Source organism: Pseudophryne corroboree, chromosome 5 (genome assembly GCF_028390025.1).
Source record: "Pseudophryne corroboree isolate aPseCor3 chromosome 5, aPseCor3.hap2, whole genome shotgun sequence".
NCBI lineage: Eukaryota > Metazoa > Chordata > Amphibia > Anura > Myobatrachidae > Pseudophryne > Pseudophryne corroboree.
Window position 1 is genome coordinate 501,559,687 of NC_086448.1, and position 16,450 is coordinate 501,576,136.

The 16,450-nt window shown below is 46.1% G+C and overlaps 1 protein-coding gene and 1 long non-coding RNA gene across 4 annotated transcripts in view; one reads left to right on the forward strand and one right to left on the reverse strand.

The window, feature by feature from the left end:
* The window catches only part of LOC134927913 (serpin B5-like), a 201,677-nt gene that overhangs the window by 62,660 nt on the left and 122,567 nt on the right, over positions 1 to 16,450 (reverse strand). For all 3 annotated transcript variants that reach the window (XM_063923028.1, XM_063923029.1, XM_063923030.1), the window contains exons 3-4: positions 14,978 to 15,115; positions 19 to 136 (exon numbers count right to left, since the gene is read on the reverse strand). In XM_063923028.1, the coding sequence (XP_063779098.1) occupies positions 19 to 136; positions 14,978 to 15,115 (256 nt within the window). The remainder of the gene's footprint in view (positions 1 to 18; positions 137 to 14,977; positions 15,116 to 16,450) is intronic.
* LOC134927914 (uncharacterized) overlaps positions 1 to 16,450 on the forward strand; it is a 31,714-nt gene that overhangs the window by 5,946 nt on the left and 9,318 nt on the right. The window lies entirely within an intron of this gene.

The window sequence follows — 16,450 nt, forward strand, 5'->3', positions numbered from 1 at the left end:
TTAAATTCAGTTACTTACCATCAGTGAGTTCTTTTATTGAAGCATTTATCTGATTTCTGGCCTCTTCTGCTCGGGTTTTAATGTCAATTATTTCCAGTTCTGATGGATATGGTTTCTTGGTTGAATTGATAAATTCCTAGAAGGAAATTATTTACATAGATCATTTTAGTTCTAGCATATTTATTTTGTGTGCAATATAATTGGTGCCTCCTCAATAATTAAATAATATTGTTTCAATTAACATAAAAATATTATTGTCCCATTAATATATTGACAAATAATTTTGGTCTTAATATTTCTTAACTATTATATCATACTATCTTGTTCTAGCCAGTGGTGTAGCCAGAACTTTGTGGGCCCCGTAGCAATATTTTGAAGGGGCCCCTGTTCCAATGGTTCTAAAGAGACCTCTCCACAGTAGTTGTTAATTTTATGCCCCATAATAGTGCCCTACAATATAAAATTTTCTAATACTTAGTAGTGCCTTAACATGTATTCCCCATAGTAGTGTACTAGTTTATTTTATGAACATTAGTAGTGCTCTATTTCATATTATGTAACACAGTGCCCCCAATTCACATTTTGACATACTGAGTCTCCAGTTCATATTACGCCACATTACAGTGCCCCAGTTTATATTATACCACAGTACAGTGTACTCACTTCCTGTTATGCTTCACTATAATGCATCCACTTCATATTGTGCCGCATTACAGTCCTCCAGTTCCTATTATGCCACATTACAGTGCCCCCAGTTCATTTTATACCACATTACAACTAGCAGGTCCAGGGGCATAACTAGATATATTGTAGGCTCCAAGGCATAAGTTTGTAAGGGCCCCTATTTATGTCTATAACACATGTAACAATGACAGGGAAGGTGGGCCCCTATCAGCTCTAGGCACCATAGCATCTGCACCACCTGCACCTATGGTACCTACCCCTCGTATATAACACATGTAACTGTGACAGGGAAGGTGGTTCCTCTCAGCTCTGGGCCCCATAGCAGCTGCATCCGCTGCACCTATGGTACCTACATCCTGGTTGTGTATCTGGACGATATCCTGATATTTTCCAAAGATCTGAACATCCATCGAGAACAGGTCAAAGAAGTCTTGAGACGTCTAAGGGAAAATCGACTCTTTTGCAAACTGGAGAAGTGCACATTTGAGGTTTTCTCCATCCCTTTTTTAGGTTACATCATTTCCGGGAGGGAATTACAGATGGATCCTGCCAAAGTCCAGGCAATCAGAGATTGGACCCTTCCTGTCACTCTGAAGGAAATCCATCGTTTTTTAGGCTTCGCCAATTTCTATTGAAAGTTCATTAAAGATTACTCCTCCATCATTACTCCTGTTACAGCACTAACACGAAAAGGGTCTAACCCAGCAGTTTGGCCACCTGAGGCACTACAAGCTTTTTCGTTTCTGAAAGAGGCTTTCCTGTCAGCTCCTATCCTTCGACAACCTGATCTCAGTCGTCCTTTTCAGGTGAGGGGGATGCTTCCTCAGTAGGAGTGGGAGCCGTCTTATCCCAGTTCTTCAAGGATCAGAAAGCTAATCCCTGTGCTTATTTTTCCCGAAGATTCTCCCCAGCGGAACAAAACTACGCTATTGGGGAACAAGAATTGCTGACAAATAAAACTTGCCTTTGAGGAGTGGAGGTACTTGCTGGAAGAAGCTCAGCACCCAATCTCTGTAATCACAGATCACAAAAATCTTTTATCTCTTCAGACCGCATGATGTTTAAACCCACGGCAAGCCAGATGGGCACTCTTCTCCCGTTTTTCTTTAAAGCTCAGTTATCGTCCGGGTTCTCTCAATCGGAAAGCAGATGCACTATCTCGTTCATTAAATTCGGATGAATCCACAGATCTTCCAGACAGACAATTCATCCTGGACCCTGCCTCTTTTGCTGCAACTCATACTGCTCCACATCCTCCACTGGGAAGAACCTTTGTTGCACCGGAACTTCGAAAAAGACTGCTCACATGGGCTCATACCTCTCCTTGTATAGGACATGCGGGTAGCCTCAAGACTCTTAAATTCATCCAACGCTCCTACTGGTGGCCTCATCTGAAGATGGATGTTTTGGAATTCATAGCTGCCTGTCCAAAGTGCGCTCAACATAAGGGCCCAAAAGGATCGCCACCTGGTCTGCTTCATCCCCTATCGGTCCCATGGACACACATCTCCATGAATTTTAGAACTGATTTGCCAGCCTCTAGAGGAGGCTGGCAAATCAGTTATAAAATCATAATTTGGGACACCAGTTTGGTCATTGTGGACCGGTTCTCCAAAATGGCACACTTTGTTTTGCTCTCAGGGTTACCATCTGCTTCACAGCTGTCGAAACTATTCATATCAGACATATTCCGGTTACATGGTCTTACACAAGAGATTGTTTCCGATCAAGGGCCTCAGCTCATGGCTAAATTCTGGAAAACGTTGTACTCGGCCCTTGGGATAAAGTTTAATTTTTCTTCCACATACCATCCCCAATCGGACGGCCAGACTGAGAGAGTGAACCAAGATTTAGAGACCTTCCTGCGAATCTTCATGTCTTCTCAGGATGATTGGTTGGACTATCTCCCATTCGCTGAATTTGCTCACAACAATCTGTATCATTCAGCTACCAATTCCACACCATTTTATGTGAATAATGGTTTGCATCCACGTGTTCCTGTTTTCCAACCACTCCCTGCTCTCGAAGTCCCTGCTGCAGAGTTAGCTCTTCAACAATTCTCTAAGTCATGGGAAGAAGTTCATGAGGGGAGGCTTTGCTCAAAACATCCAATAAATACAAGCTCTTCGCAGATCGAAAACGGAAGTCGGTTCCTAGCCTCAAGGTGGGAGATCAAGTCTGGATTTCCACTCAGAACTTAAAACTCAAAGTCCCCTCTAGGAAATTTGCCCCGAGATTCATTGGACCATATCCTATAGAAAAAGTATTGAATCCAGTTTCGTACAAGGTCACATTGCCGCCTTATTTGAGAATCCCTAATGCATTCCACATCTCCTTACTGAAGCCTCTCATACTTAATCGTTTTTGGGCTGCACGTCCTAAGCCTCCTAAGGTTCAAGCTGCTCAAGGAGAAGAATTTGAGGTTCACAAAATCCTTGACTGCCGTAGACGATATGGTCACCTCCAATATCTTATTGACTGGAAGGGATATGCTACAGAGGAAAGATCCTGGGTTTCGGCAGAGGACGTTCATGCCCCAAGATTGGACCGGGCCTTTCATGCCAAAAACCGAGAGAAAGCTCGAGGGAGTCCGGAGCCCACCCTAAAAAGGGGGGGGTGTTACTGTCAGTGTCCGGAGCATTACGCCTGGTGCGGTCTCCCGAGGGTTTCCATCCTGGTGGTTAGCGCAATTGCGGAGGCGAAATGCGTGCAGCTGGTCCTTGGGCGTGTGTGTGGCTACCGGAGGTCAAGGGCCGGGCTCTGGTGAACTGGGTGCTGCGGCAGGTAGTCGCTGCAGTAGAGCCCTCTGGCAGTGATTCTGTTCAGGAAGTCTGGACTGGAGCTGGGCTAAAGTGCTGCAGCTGAGAATGTCCCCAGTGCTAGGGACGGCCATGTTGGAGACCTGTGATCTGCCAATTGAATCCACACTCTGCTTCCAGCCAATCCGGTGCAGTCTTCCCTTATAAAAGGGGGCTGGCTCAGGGAGAGAGTGCCAGTGCTTCAAGTTACTTTCCTGTGAAAGGTGCTCCAGCTCTGTGCTCCCAGGCTGCTCCTGGTTCCCCGATTCCGGTTGCTATCTTCAGTCCGTGACCTATTGCTCCTGTAGTCCTGTCGCTTAACTCGTCACCACTTGTGAAGGCATTCACAGGGCTCCTGGTCGGTAAGGGGCTTCGGGTGCTAAATAGGTGGTTCCTGCGGGTGTCTCGCTAGCCCAAGCCAAAGTCTTCGTTTCTTCCGAATCTGAGTTCTTCAGCCTCACCTTCCAAGCTCTAGCCAAAGTCAAAGTTCTTCAACCTCGTCTATCAGTCACAAGCCACAGTCTTTCAGTTCTTCAAAACCCGGACTTCTTCAACCTCGTCTATCAGTCACAAGCCACAGTCTTTCAGTTCTTCGAAACCCGGACTCCTTCAGCCTCGTCTACCCACCACAAACCGCAGTCTTTTCAGTTCCTCAAATAACCGTGATCATCAGCTCCATTCCTCAAGTCATTTAATCATAGACTCCAGTTCTTTTTCCCGTGTCTTTCAATTCCTCAAGTATCAGTGTACAGTTGTTTCTTCATTAAAGATACAGTTATCCTACTACAGAGTCCTCACTCTTTCTTATGCTCTCTCACTCTTTCTTATGCTATCCAGCCAAGTCATCCACCTCATGAGGAAGAACTATATTCAACTACCTGGTTTACTTCCTACACAGTCAGCTGTCCTCCCAGCCCAAGCTCGGTTGTCGGAAACCTCAATCTCCATTGAGTGTGACAGTACTCAGTACTTGGTTTGTGCCCCCTTTGCATGAATTACTGCCTCATTGCAGCGTGGCATGGATTCTATCAGCCTGTAGCACTGCTGAGGTGTTATGGAAGACCAGGATTCTTCAATAGCGGTCTCATGTCTGTCATCTTTCTCTTGGCAATGCCCCATAGATTCTCTATGGGGTTCAGGTCAGGCGAGTGTGGGGGAGCTTCACAAGGAGTGAACTGAGGCTGGAGTTAGTGCATCAAGAGCCACCACACACAGACATATCCTAAAAATGGGCTTCAAATGTCGTATTCCTCTTGTCAAGCCGCTCCTGAACAACAAACAACATCAGACGCGTCTTACCTGGGCTAAAGAAAAAAAGAACTGGTCTGTTGCTCAGTGGTCCAAAGTCCTCTTTTCTGATGAGAGCAAATTTTGCATCTCATTTGGAAACCAAGGTCCCAGAGTATGGAGGAAGAATGTAGAGGCACACAATCCAAGATGCTTGAAGTCCAGTGTGAAGTTTTCACAGTGTTGATTTGGAGAGCCATGACAACTGCTGGTGTTGGTCCAATGTGCTTTATTAAATCCAGAGTCAACGCAGCTGTCTACCAGGACATTTTAGAACACTTTATGCTTCTTTCAGCAGACAAGCTTTATGGAGATGCTGACTTCATTTTCCAGCAGGACTTGGCACCTGCCCACACTGCCAAAAGTACCAAAACCTGGTTCAATGACCGTGGGATTACTGTGCTGGATTGGCCAGCAAAGTTGCCTGACCTGAACCCCATAGAGAATCTATGGGGCATTGCCAAGAGAAAGATAAGAGACATGAGACCGAACAATGCAGAAGAGCTGAAGGCCGCTATTGAAGCATCCTGGTCTTCCATAACACCTCAGCAGTGCCACAGGCTAATAGAATCCATGCCACGCTGCATTGAGGCAGTAATTCATGCAAAAGGGGCCCAAACCAAGTACTGAGTACATATGCATGATTATACTTTTCAAGTACTTTTTTTATTTTATTTTATGTAATATTCTAATTTTCCGACATTTTGGATTTGGGGTTTTCTTAAGTTGTAACCTACAATCATCAAAATTATAACAAATAAAGGCTTGAAATATCTCACTTTGCAAGCATGTAATGAGTCTATAATATATTAGTTTCACCTTTCAAGTTGAATTACTGAAATAAATTAACTTTTGCACGATATTCTAATATTCTGAGTTTCAACTGTACATTGGGTGGTACATAGGGGCCCTTAGAGACTTTTGCCTTGGGGCCTACAATATATCTAGGTAAGCCTCTGGGTATGCTCTTTGCAATGTGGTATAAAATTAATTGGTAGGCATTATAATGCTACATAATTCAAAGTGGGGCACTGTTATCTGGCACAACATGAAGTGCAGACACTATAGTGTTGCATAATAAGAACAGGGGGCACAGTCATGTGGCATAGTATAAAATGGGAACCATAAATGTAAATAAACATTTTGGTGCTCTGAGACAGAAAGAGAATCCCCCCCCCCCCCTCCCCCTCTCATTTTTCCAATAGGGACATAAGGCACTTGCATTTCTGGGGAAGGGGCATGACAAAATTTGGACACAAGTCCTTTTTATACCACAATCATGCACTTAACTTGAGAGCTTGCTGTTATTCAGTTGCAATATCCTTTATTAAATAACACATTTCAAATTTCAATATACTGCCATACCCAGGATTCAAACCTATAACCTGTTTAAATCCAGTCAAACACCCTACTTATCGAGCTATTTGATCCTGCATAAATAACATGATATTTCTAACTATATGAATCAACTTGCACTTTGTAAAAAAAATGTTCTTCATTGCAATTGACCAGATCTAGGAAGTGTGCAGCCATACATCCTATCCCTTGCAGCCACACACTACATAGATCTGCTCAGCTGCAATGCTGATCTTTTTTTAACTAAGTACAAGATAAGCTTGAAATAGTTAGAATTCTCTAGCTTAGAATTCTCTAGCTTTCTATGTAGGGGCAGATAGCTCAATGAATAGAGTGTCCGACTGCAACGCCACAGGCAATGAGTTAGAATCCTGGATATGTCAGCATCTTGAAATGTAATAAAGGACAGTGGGGCAGATTTATTAAACTCGGTGAAGTGATAAAGTGGAAAGTGATAAAGGGCCAGCCAATCAGATCCTTACTGCCAGGTCACAGGCTGGGTTTGAAAAATGACAGGAACTGACTGGCTGGTCCTTTATCACCTTCCACTTTATCACTTCACCGAGCTTAATAAATCTGCCCCAGTGTGAATAAGGGGAAGATGTACTAAGCAGTGAATAAGTGAGCCAGTGGAGAAATTGCCTATCAATCAATCAATCAATCAATCAATCAATCAGCTGCTTTGTATAATCAGATAGTATACAAATTAGAAATGTTACTTCAATGTTGATTGGTTGCCAGCCATGGGCAACTTCTCCACTGGCTCACTCCTCCACTCTTATCATTGCTTAGTTTATCTCCCTCTAAATAACAAAGAGCTCTCAAGTTAAGTAGATGAATGTTATATAGGTATTAGTGATGGAAGAAGTGGGGGAAGGAGACAGGGGTGGTCAGGAAACACTGGGCTTCAAAAAGGGGGGAAGCTACAAGTGAAAGTAATTAAACAGATATTTGACAAGTGCTGCCAACAGCACCCCCTACCCTGCAGTGCTATGTGTGGTGGCACACTCAGCACATACATAGTTATGGCCTGCTAAGAACACTGTATGTCATACTGTGAATCAGGGGTACTGTGTTGCATAATGTGTACTGGCAGCCCTACAATGTGACATAATGTGATATAAAATGATCTAGGGCACTACTATGAGGAATAATATTAACTGAGGCACTACTATGGTTCAGAAAATGAACTAGGGCACTACTATGCTGCATAACATTAACAAGTGCTGTGGAGAGGTGTCTCTTTAGAAGCATTTGGACAGGAGTTCCTTCAAAATGTTGCTACAGGGCCCCCAAAGTTCTGACTATGCCCCTGAAACTAAGATTACTGCTGTTTGTCACTGTATCACTCTCGATACATCTATAGATGGCAAGAGCAATATGATCCCCAATGGTACCCAGTGCTGCCTTTCCAGCTTCAGCAAAGCCTTCCAAGCACTGCTGGGTCTGAACCGGGAACAGGCATAGACAGATTGGGGGGAGCGCAGGGGATACTGTACCCCTGGCTCCCCTCTGTCAGGGTGCCCCCCAGTTGGAGCACGCTGACATCACTAGTACTCCCTCTTGTGCAGCAGCACCAGGCGACCAGAATGAGAGCAGGACAGTATGCAGTGCAGGCAGCGATACAGGATTATCAGGTTTCATGAGCTACCAATGGAGCTTTAGGACCAGAAGATAGACAGGAGGGGGAGCAAGCTGCTTGGGTGTTTGGGTCCTGTGTTACCAGTTATCTAATGCGGGCATTTGGATCTAGAGAGAGAGACACACAGAGTCCTCCTGAGTCCTGTCCCAGTGTATGCGTAGTGCAGAGGCTGCTGCTATTCTTGTGGGATGCTGTTATGTGACCGATGGTCACAATAACTAGGCCCTGCTTCCTGAACATTAAAAAGGCCGAGAGTCGGTATGCCGACTAGTAGGGACTATTCCCGCTGGGATCACGGCCACTGGTACAGTATACCCAACACATTCTTGCATGTGACAAGATAAATTATAGATTTTATTTTTCTATGAATATTTTAAGGTTGTTTAAGTTGTCTTTGTCCCACTACAAGAAAACTTTATAAAATAGATGTCTCTCAATTAAGTGGAGCTACAGTATAAACCGTACCCAGGCATTATTAATCTATTAGTTTAAATCTAATATACAGTACACCATTGGTTTTAATTTAATATACACAATCCATATCTCCCAACATGACCCATTCTAGGAGGGACAAAATGCTCTTTACCTGGACTTCCCTCTTAATTAATGATTGCAATCACCTATGTTAAAATACCTTCTTATCAATTAAACAGGTGATGCCAATAATATATTAAGAGGGAAGTCCATGTAGAGAGCATTTTGTCCCTCCTGGAATGGGTTATTTTGAGAGGTATGCACACCCACCCCCTTCCATTGGGCCCCCCTGTCTTAAGTGCCCTGGGCTCCCCCAAGGCTTAATCCGGCCCTGGGTGCAGGAGTCATGCACATGTACAGACATGTCATCATGCATGCACATGAATCAGCAGACAGACGCTGCAGCTGCAAAGCAGAGGACACAGTTGAAGGGGGGAAAGTATCGCTGAACTTCGGAGAGTTAAGTAATGGTGAATACCAACTGCATATACATTATTATCACTGCTATACTAAATGAAAAATGCCGCTGGTATTATGACTGGTATCCTATATAATAAGAGGCTAAGACTGCTCCTCGCCTCTTTTTTGTGCGCCGGTGGTTACCAGAGACTGCCACATGGACCAAATGACTCACAGCTGAATGTGAAAGTGATACTGCAGGAAATGTTACAGCCTCCTACCTTGCTGCTGCTGCTGCTAATATTAATAATAATGATCTGATGTTTTACACTTGCTGCAAATGTGTAGAGGGGACTGGGAAGAGAGAGAGAGAGTGGGGGGTAGGGAAAGATAGGGATTGGACGGATGGAGAGTGGTGTAGAGGCAGATAGGGACTGGGGGAGAAATAGAGGGAACGTCCTCAAAGGGCATCCGCGTTGCCCTGTAATCCTCCTGCTCTGTGCTGGACCTTGAAGCAGTACGGCTGGAGGGCAAGGAACCACCATGTTACCCGGACATTGGTCTCCTTATTAAGGCACATCCATTGGATCTGAGCGTGATTGGTGTTTAAGGTGAACTCCCGTCCCAGGAGATAGTATCTGAGAGTCTCTACTGCCCACTTGATAGCCAGTCACTCCTGCTCTACACTGGCGCATCGCTGTTCCCTAGGCAGTAGTTTCTTGCCGAGGTAGAGGACTGACTTCTCCTCTCCACCAACATCCTGAGACAACACTGCTCCGAGGACCGGTTCCTGAATCATCCATCACCAGGATGAACCTTTTATCGAAGTACGAGGCTATCAACACTGGTGCTTTACACAGGGCACTTTTTAAGTCCTTCCAGGCTTCATGTACCTGGAACGTCCACACAAGCTTGTCCGGACTTTGCTTTTTTCAAGCAATCAGTGAGTGGAGCTGCTCTGGTGGCAAAGTTCAGGACAAACTTGCAGGACAAAGTTGGGTCTTCCTCTCAGGCCTTGGCGCAGCAACCGCCTCTACCTTATTGACCTGAGGTTTGATTTGGCTCTGGCCCAACACGTACCCCAAGTACTTAGCCTCCGACATACCTATCGCACACTTGTCTGGGTTTGCTGTGAAGTTGTGGAAGTGCAGAGTTTTTAATACGGCTTCCACTTTGGGCAGATGAGACTCCCAGTCATCGCTGAAGATAACAATGTCATCTAGGTATGCGGTTGCGTACTTTTGGTGGGACTGGAGAAGCTTATTCATAGCCTGCTGGAATGTGTCCGGGCCCCATGATGACCAAATGGCAAAACTCAATACTGAAATAGGCCATCTGGGGTGGAAAGGCAGTTTTCACCTTGGCAGCCTCGGTGAGGGGAATCTGCCAATAGCCTTTGGTAAGGTCAAGAGTGGTCCAGCATAGGCTTTGGGCCAGTTGCTCGATCATCTCATCAACACATGGCATGGGATAGGCATCAAATTTTGACACCTAGTTTAACCTGCGGAAGTGGTTGTAGAATCGCAGTGCTCTAGACGGCTTGGGAACCAGCACTATAGGGTTATTCCACCCACTCGTGGACTCTTCAATAACCCCCAGGCTTAACATGTCCTCCACTTCCTTGCATACTGCGTCCCTCTTCACCTCGGGAATCCGGTACGGCCGCAGATTGACCACTGCCCCTGGAGGAGTAACGATGTCATGCTCGATAATCTTAGTCGTCCCTGGAATCGTCGAAAAAAGACATCTACATTTCTCCTGACCATGTTTTGAGCTTAACGCGTCTTGACCTTGTTGAGAAATCTGTCAATTGGGAGTGCACATGCTGAGATCTTAGCCACTCTTGCAGTTGCTGTTCTGAGCTTTCCTTCCAAGGCTTCAGTAGATTTATATGATAGATCTGTGTAAGCTTCCGCTTTCCTGGTTGGCTCACACGATAAGTCACTGACCCCACAGCTTCGAGCACTGTATATTGCCCTTGCCAATGGACATACAGCTTGCCCTACACTGTGGGTACAAGGACCAAGACCCTTGTCAGCCTGGACGTCATAATGACGTTTCTGTCTAGACTAGGCCTGAGTCATATGGTCCCTGACCAATGGGGCTATCTGCTGGAACCGCCCGTATAGCTGGTGGATAATCTGTACTACATTTGGGTCCGGGGACGTCTGTTGTTCCCACCCCTCCTTTATGAGGTCCAGAATTCTCTGGGGCTGTCTGACGTACAACAGCTTAAAGGTGCTGAAGCCAGTAGAGGACTGGGGAACCTCTTGGATGGCGAACATAAGAAAAAGTAATAGCTGGTCCCAATCCCTTATGTCCTGTGCGACTGCCCTCCTGAGCATCTGCTTGAGTGTGCAGTTAAAACACTCCACCAAGCCATCGGTCTGGGGATAATACACTGAGGTGCGAATCTTTTTAACCCCCAGCATCCGATATAAATCACTATCAGCCGGGACATAAAGGTGTCCCCTAATCAGTGAGGACCTCCTTGGGTATGCCCAGGCGGGAGAAGATCAGCAATAGTTCCTTGGTAATGGTTGCTGTCTTCATATTCCGTAGAGGGATGGCTTCAGGGTATCGTATGGCACAATCAAGGAGGACTAAGATATTCTGGTGTTCTCTTGCTGATTTTTCCACCGGCCCCACAATATCCATCCCAATCCTTTTAAAGGGAATGGATATTACTGGAAGAGGTATGAGGGGAGCTCTGTACTAGAGCTTTGATGCGGTACGCTGGCAGATGGGACACTCCTGACATTACTTTGCTACCGACGCCCGGATTCCTGGCCCAAAAAATTGCTGCTGTACTTCGCAGAGTTTCCTCGTCCTCCCACAATTGTGAATGGCCAGCTTCCAGGACCAGCGTCTGATGGACCCATGACACTATAAGCTGCTCAACCTTCTTATCCCGTTCCACAACAACCCTACAGTATATAGTAAATCTTTCTCTACTATGAAATAAAGGCTGCCCCCATCCCACCCGGGGAAGGATGAATAAATTTTCCCATTACAACTACAAATGTTCTGGAAAGCATTCACAAGGTTCGGGTCTTCTCGCTGGTCTCGTCCAAAATCCTGAAGCGACATGACAGTTCTTAATGTCCTTTCATCACTCGCCTCCTCTGGGTTGGTCGGCTCTTCTGGCATAGATGTACCGACTCCACACAGACAGTCGGCTCCTGAAGAATTTACTCAACACAGAGCTGGGAGAGGAAGCCATTTCCTCGAGTTGAAATGCCAGCAGTTCCGAAAGGCACGGGGTGAGCGCGGGGCGACGGCTGCTACCAGCTGGATTGTCTGCCCCTGATGTTGCACTGGAAACTGCATTCTGTGGTATTTGCAAGTGGCACCATGGACGCAGAGCACCTCACCCGCAGGTAAGACCTGGTCAAAGTCTTCAGGGACCGACCCCGCCGGGATAATTGACAACTCACTCCCGATATCTATAAGCGCCTGGCTTGGCCATGCTGCGATCTGGAGAGTCACCTGGAAATGGGAGGGCACATACAATCCCTTGCTTCTGATACAGCTGTAGGCTGGTTGCTCCGAATTCTCCGCTCCGCACTCCATATGCTCAGGATGTTTGGTACAGTCCTTTTGGATGTGGCCCTGTTCCCCGCACTCATAGCAGAAGACCAGATTGGTGCCGGGCACCCATTTCCAGGGCTTGACAGGTCCAAGGTCTTGGAACTGGTCGAGTCTCTCGGTCTAAGGGCTTAGCCATTTTTCCCAGCGCAGCTTATCTCTCCATTGCGGTGGCTAGCTTCTCCATATTTTGTGGGTCGGCCTGGAGAACCCACCCCTGCATGCCTCTGTCTAAGACCCGCACACAGTGGTCTATGGCTACAGTCTCCACCACCTGGGCGGCCGTATTCCTCTCTGGCTGAAGCCAAGACCTCGCAATTTTTAGAAGTTCAGCCAGCTGGATTCGAGAATTCTCTTCCAGTCGTGGAACTGCAGGGCTTTGCAGGCCTTGGTTACACCGATACGACCCAGTATGACAGCTTTAAGCTGCGAATAAGTGGATGCCTGGTCCGCCGAGAGGTCATGGTTTGTTTTCTGTAGATCCCCTGTCAAATATGGGGCCAGCTTATTCGCCCAGCTATCCTCTGTCCATCCCAGGCATGCGGCCGCGTGCTCACAGGTCCCCAGGTAGGCTTCTACATTGTCTGAGGGACACATCTTTTGCAACAGCCTAGGCTCCTGGTGATGCTGTCGCAGTAGAGCCACTTCATCACGAATCAGGTGCAGGGTTTCCTGCTGAGCCTGTACTTGTGTTTGGAGAAGCTGCATCTGGGATTGTTGCCCCGCAGCCACATTAGTTAGGGCCCTTAACAACTCAACCAAGGTAGACGGGACGGATGCACGATATATGAATCTCGCGTCCCTTAACATACACCTCCAAACCACAATACAAAAAAAACCACACACCCTGGCTGGTTACTAACCTCACCAGAGGATGTTTGCAGAGTCTGTGGAGACTGTCACGGCTCCGGCGGCTCCAGACGCCGCTAGGTTTCTGCTATGCTTAGTGCGTACAGCAGAGGGTCCCTGTTCGGGTGCCAATTTGTAACAAGCAACCTTCCACCAGATAAGATGCTGACACAGTTGTAGGGGAAAGCAGTCCGTTTACTTTCACAGCACAGTAAACAGGTTTTTGTCACAGCAAGTTTACCGGGTACCTTAACCAGGCACGGTCCACAAACAGCATATACACAAATCTCAGGCTCCCTGTCTCTAACCCACTGGCCCGCCCTCTATCACCTGGCCACTTGTTGGCATTAGGAGCCCCGAGCCCTTGCCCTAACGAGCTTTATAAAAGTGTGGCGCAGGTGTGCCTGATTGCTGGGAGCGCTTGCTCCAACACCTGGACCGGACCTGCATGGATGGGTTCTGGACCTGCATGGATGGGATCTCATGTATGAAACTGCAGGGTAAATCTGTGTATCAACAGCAATACAATAATATAATTTCCAACTGCCAGATAATCTTTGACACAATATTAAAGAGACAACCTGAATGTACCCAGCACCCCCCGCCCCCTGGGCTTCCTCTTGGTCCAGTCCTAAACTCAGGTAGCTTTGGCCCGGGGCACCCGAACTGTTGTGCCCTGTCCTGCAAACACCCGGGGTGGCATCTGAACTGAACTGCCACAGTATATAAATGTACTATTTTTTAGAGCACACTAAATGTTTATTATGTGCCACCTACTGTATTTTATAGTGAGACAAGATAAATAAAACCTAAGTTTTAATCTATACAATATTTTCAACCAACATAACTGTTTATAAAAAACAAAAGTGTGCTCCAAAAAGGGATTCTTTCTCTATTATCAACTCTTCCTTCGTTGTGATCTTACTTGCTCTAAGTATTAGGGGTATATTCAATTAAAGTCGGATCCATTCCGACATGTATTTGTCGGAATGGATCCGACAACCCCTATTCAATCCCCATCTTAATTCGACTTTTTCAAGTCGAATTAAGATGGGACGCTGAGGAGGAGAAGGGGGGCGAGCCGCGGGGGGACAGCCGGCGGGCTACGATCAGCGCTACCATAGCGCTGCAGCAGGATGTCGCTCAGCCGCCCAACCTCACGGTAGCTTCCACCCGGCTCCAACAGCGTGCTGGAGCCGGGTGGAAGCTTCCGTGAGGTCGGGCGGGTGAGTGACATCCAGCTGCAGCGCTGATCGTAGCGCTGATCTCCTGTGTGCCCGCCGGCTGTCCCCCCATCTCCCTGCAGCTCCCCCCCCCCCCCCCACGCCTCCAACGGGTCCATCTCATTCCGACATCATTTTGATGTCGGATTGAGATAGTCGAAAAGGGGGCCAAAACCTGTCGGATTTGGCCCCGTTTTCGACATCAACACGTGGATCGGCAGCTATTCCGCCGATCCACATGCTTTTCGACAAGTCGAATGCCTCGACTTGTCGAAAATCTCTGAATAGGTCGAATCAGGATTCGACCTTAAAAAGTCGATTACTGACGTCTTTTCGACAGACGGCAGTTTTCGACTGCAATTGAATATACCCCTTAGTACTTGATCCCATGGAGCAACTCCAGCGCAGTCTAATATTACCTTTTATGACAATTAATGCATTATATAAGCTGGTTTAAAGATACTGTACATTACCACTAAAACCTTCCTGTGCGGGATAACTACTTTCTTCTATAATCTTAATTGGACAACCTGAAACACACTGATCAAGAATTTGTCATTGAAGTGATAAAATGTTTTCAATAATGAGTTTATTTCTGCATGAAATTGGATGTATGCAGGCTTTTATTTTTCTTGTGCATAAGACATACAATTTAATATGTAGATGTTTATACTTACTTTCGTGCAGTTGAAACTACTGTCGACATAAAGACGCTTGACCACTTTCAGGGGTAATGTAGCACTGATTTTACATATGTCTGAATTCAGAGTTTGAAATCCAAAATCATAATCTTTGACTTTTTCAAAATGAAGAACCTAGTAATAGAAACATATTACATTATATGATCTTATGCTTAATTAATAACATCAAAAAGGAATGATAGACAGGAAGTTCTACAGTGAAATAATACAGCTTATTTTCTAATGGGTGAAAGCAGATCCGATGCGGATCGCAATGATATATCGCCCACGTTGTATGTACCTGCAATTGCATGCTTCCGTTCATCATCAGCTGGGTCATGCACATCAGACGGGCTGACCTGCAGATGATGGCATGCAGGTAAATGTGGGGTATACCAATATATATGCTGACATATGATTTATTTTGCAGTGTGTACACCCGGTGCAAAATATCTCTACATCCAAGTGCGTAGCTACCTTAGGTGCAGGGAGTGCAGCTACTATGGGGCTCAGAGTTGAGAGGGGCCCACCTTCCTTGTCACAGTTACATGTGTTATATATATTTTTCACCATTGGGGTCCTTAAGAACTTTTGCCTTGGGGCCTACAACATATCTCATTACAGTATGTTCCTGGACCTGCTCATTGTAATGTGTTCTAAAATGAACTGGAGGGCATTATAATTAGAGATGTGCACCGGACATTTTTCGAGTTTTGTGTTTTGGTTTTGGATTCGGTTCCGCGGCTGTGTTTTGGATTCGGACGCGTTTTGGCAAAACCTCCCTGAAAATCTTTTGTCGGATTCGGGTGTGTTTTGGATTCGGGTGTTTTTTTTATAAAAAACCCTCAAAAACAGCTAAAATCATAGAATTTGAGGGTCATTTTGATCCCATAGTATTATTAACCTCAATAACCATAATTTCCACTCATTTCCAGTCTATTCTGAACACCTCACACCTCACAATATTATTTTTAGTCCTAAAATTTGCACCGAGGTAGCTGGATGACTAAGCTAAGCGACCCAAGTGGCCGGCACAAACACCTGGCCCATCTAGGAGTGGCACTGCAGTGTCAGACAGGATGGCACTTAAAAAAATAGTCCCCAAACAGCACATGATGCAAAGAAAAAAAGAGGTGCACCAAGGTCGCTGGATGGCTAAGCTAAGCGACCCAAGTGGCCGGCACAAACACCTGGCCCATCTAGGAGTGGCACTGCAGTGTCAGACAGGATGGCACTTAAAAAAATAGTCCCAAAACAGCACATGATGCAAAGAAAAAAGAGGTGCACCAAGGTCGCTGGATGGCTAAGCTAAGTGACCCAAGTGGGCGGCACAAACACCTGGCCCATCTAGGAATGGCACTGCAGTGTCAGACAAAATGGCACTTAAAAAAATAGTCCCCAAACAGCACATGATGCAAAGAAAAAAAGAGGTGCACCAAGGTCGCTGGATGGCTAAGCTAAGCGACCCAA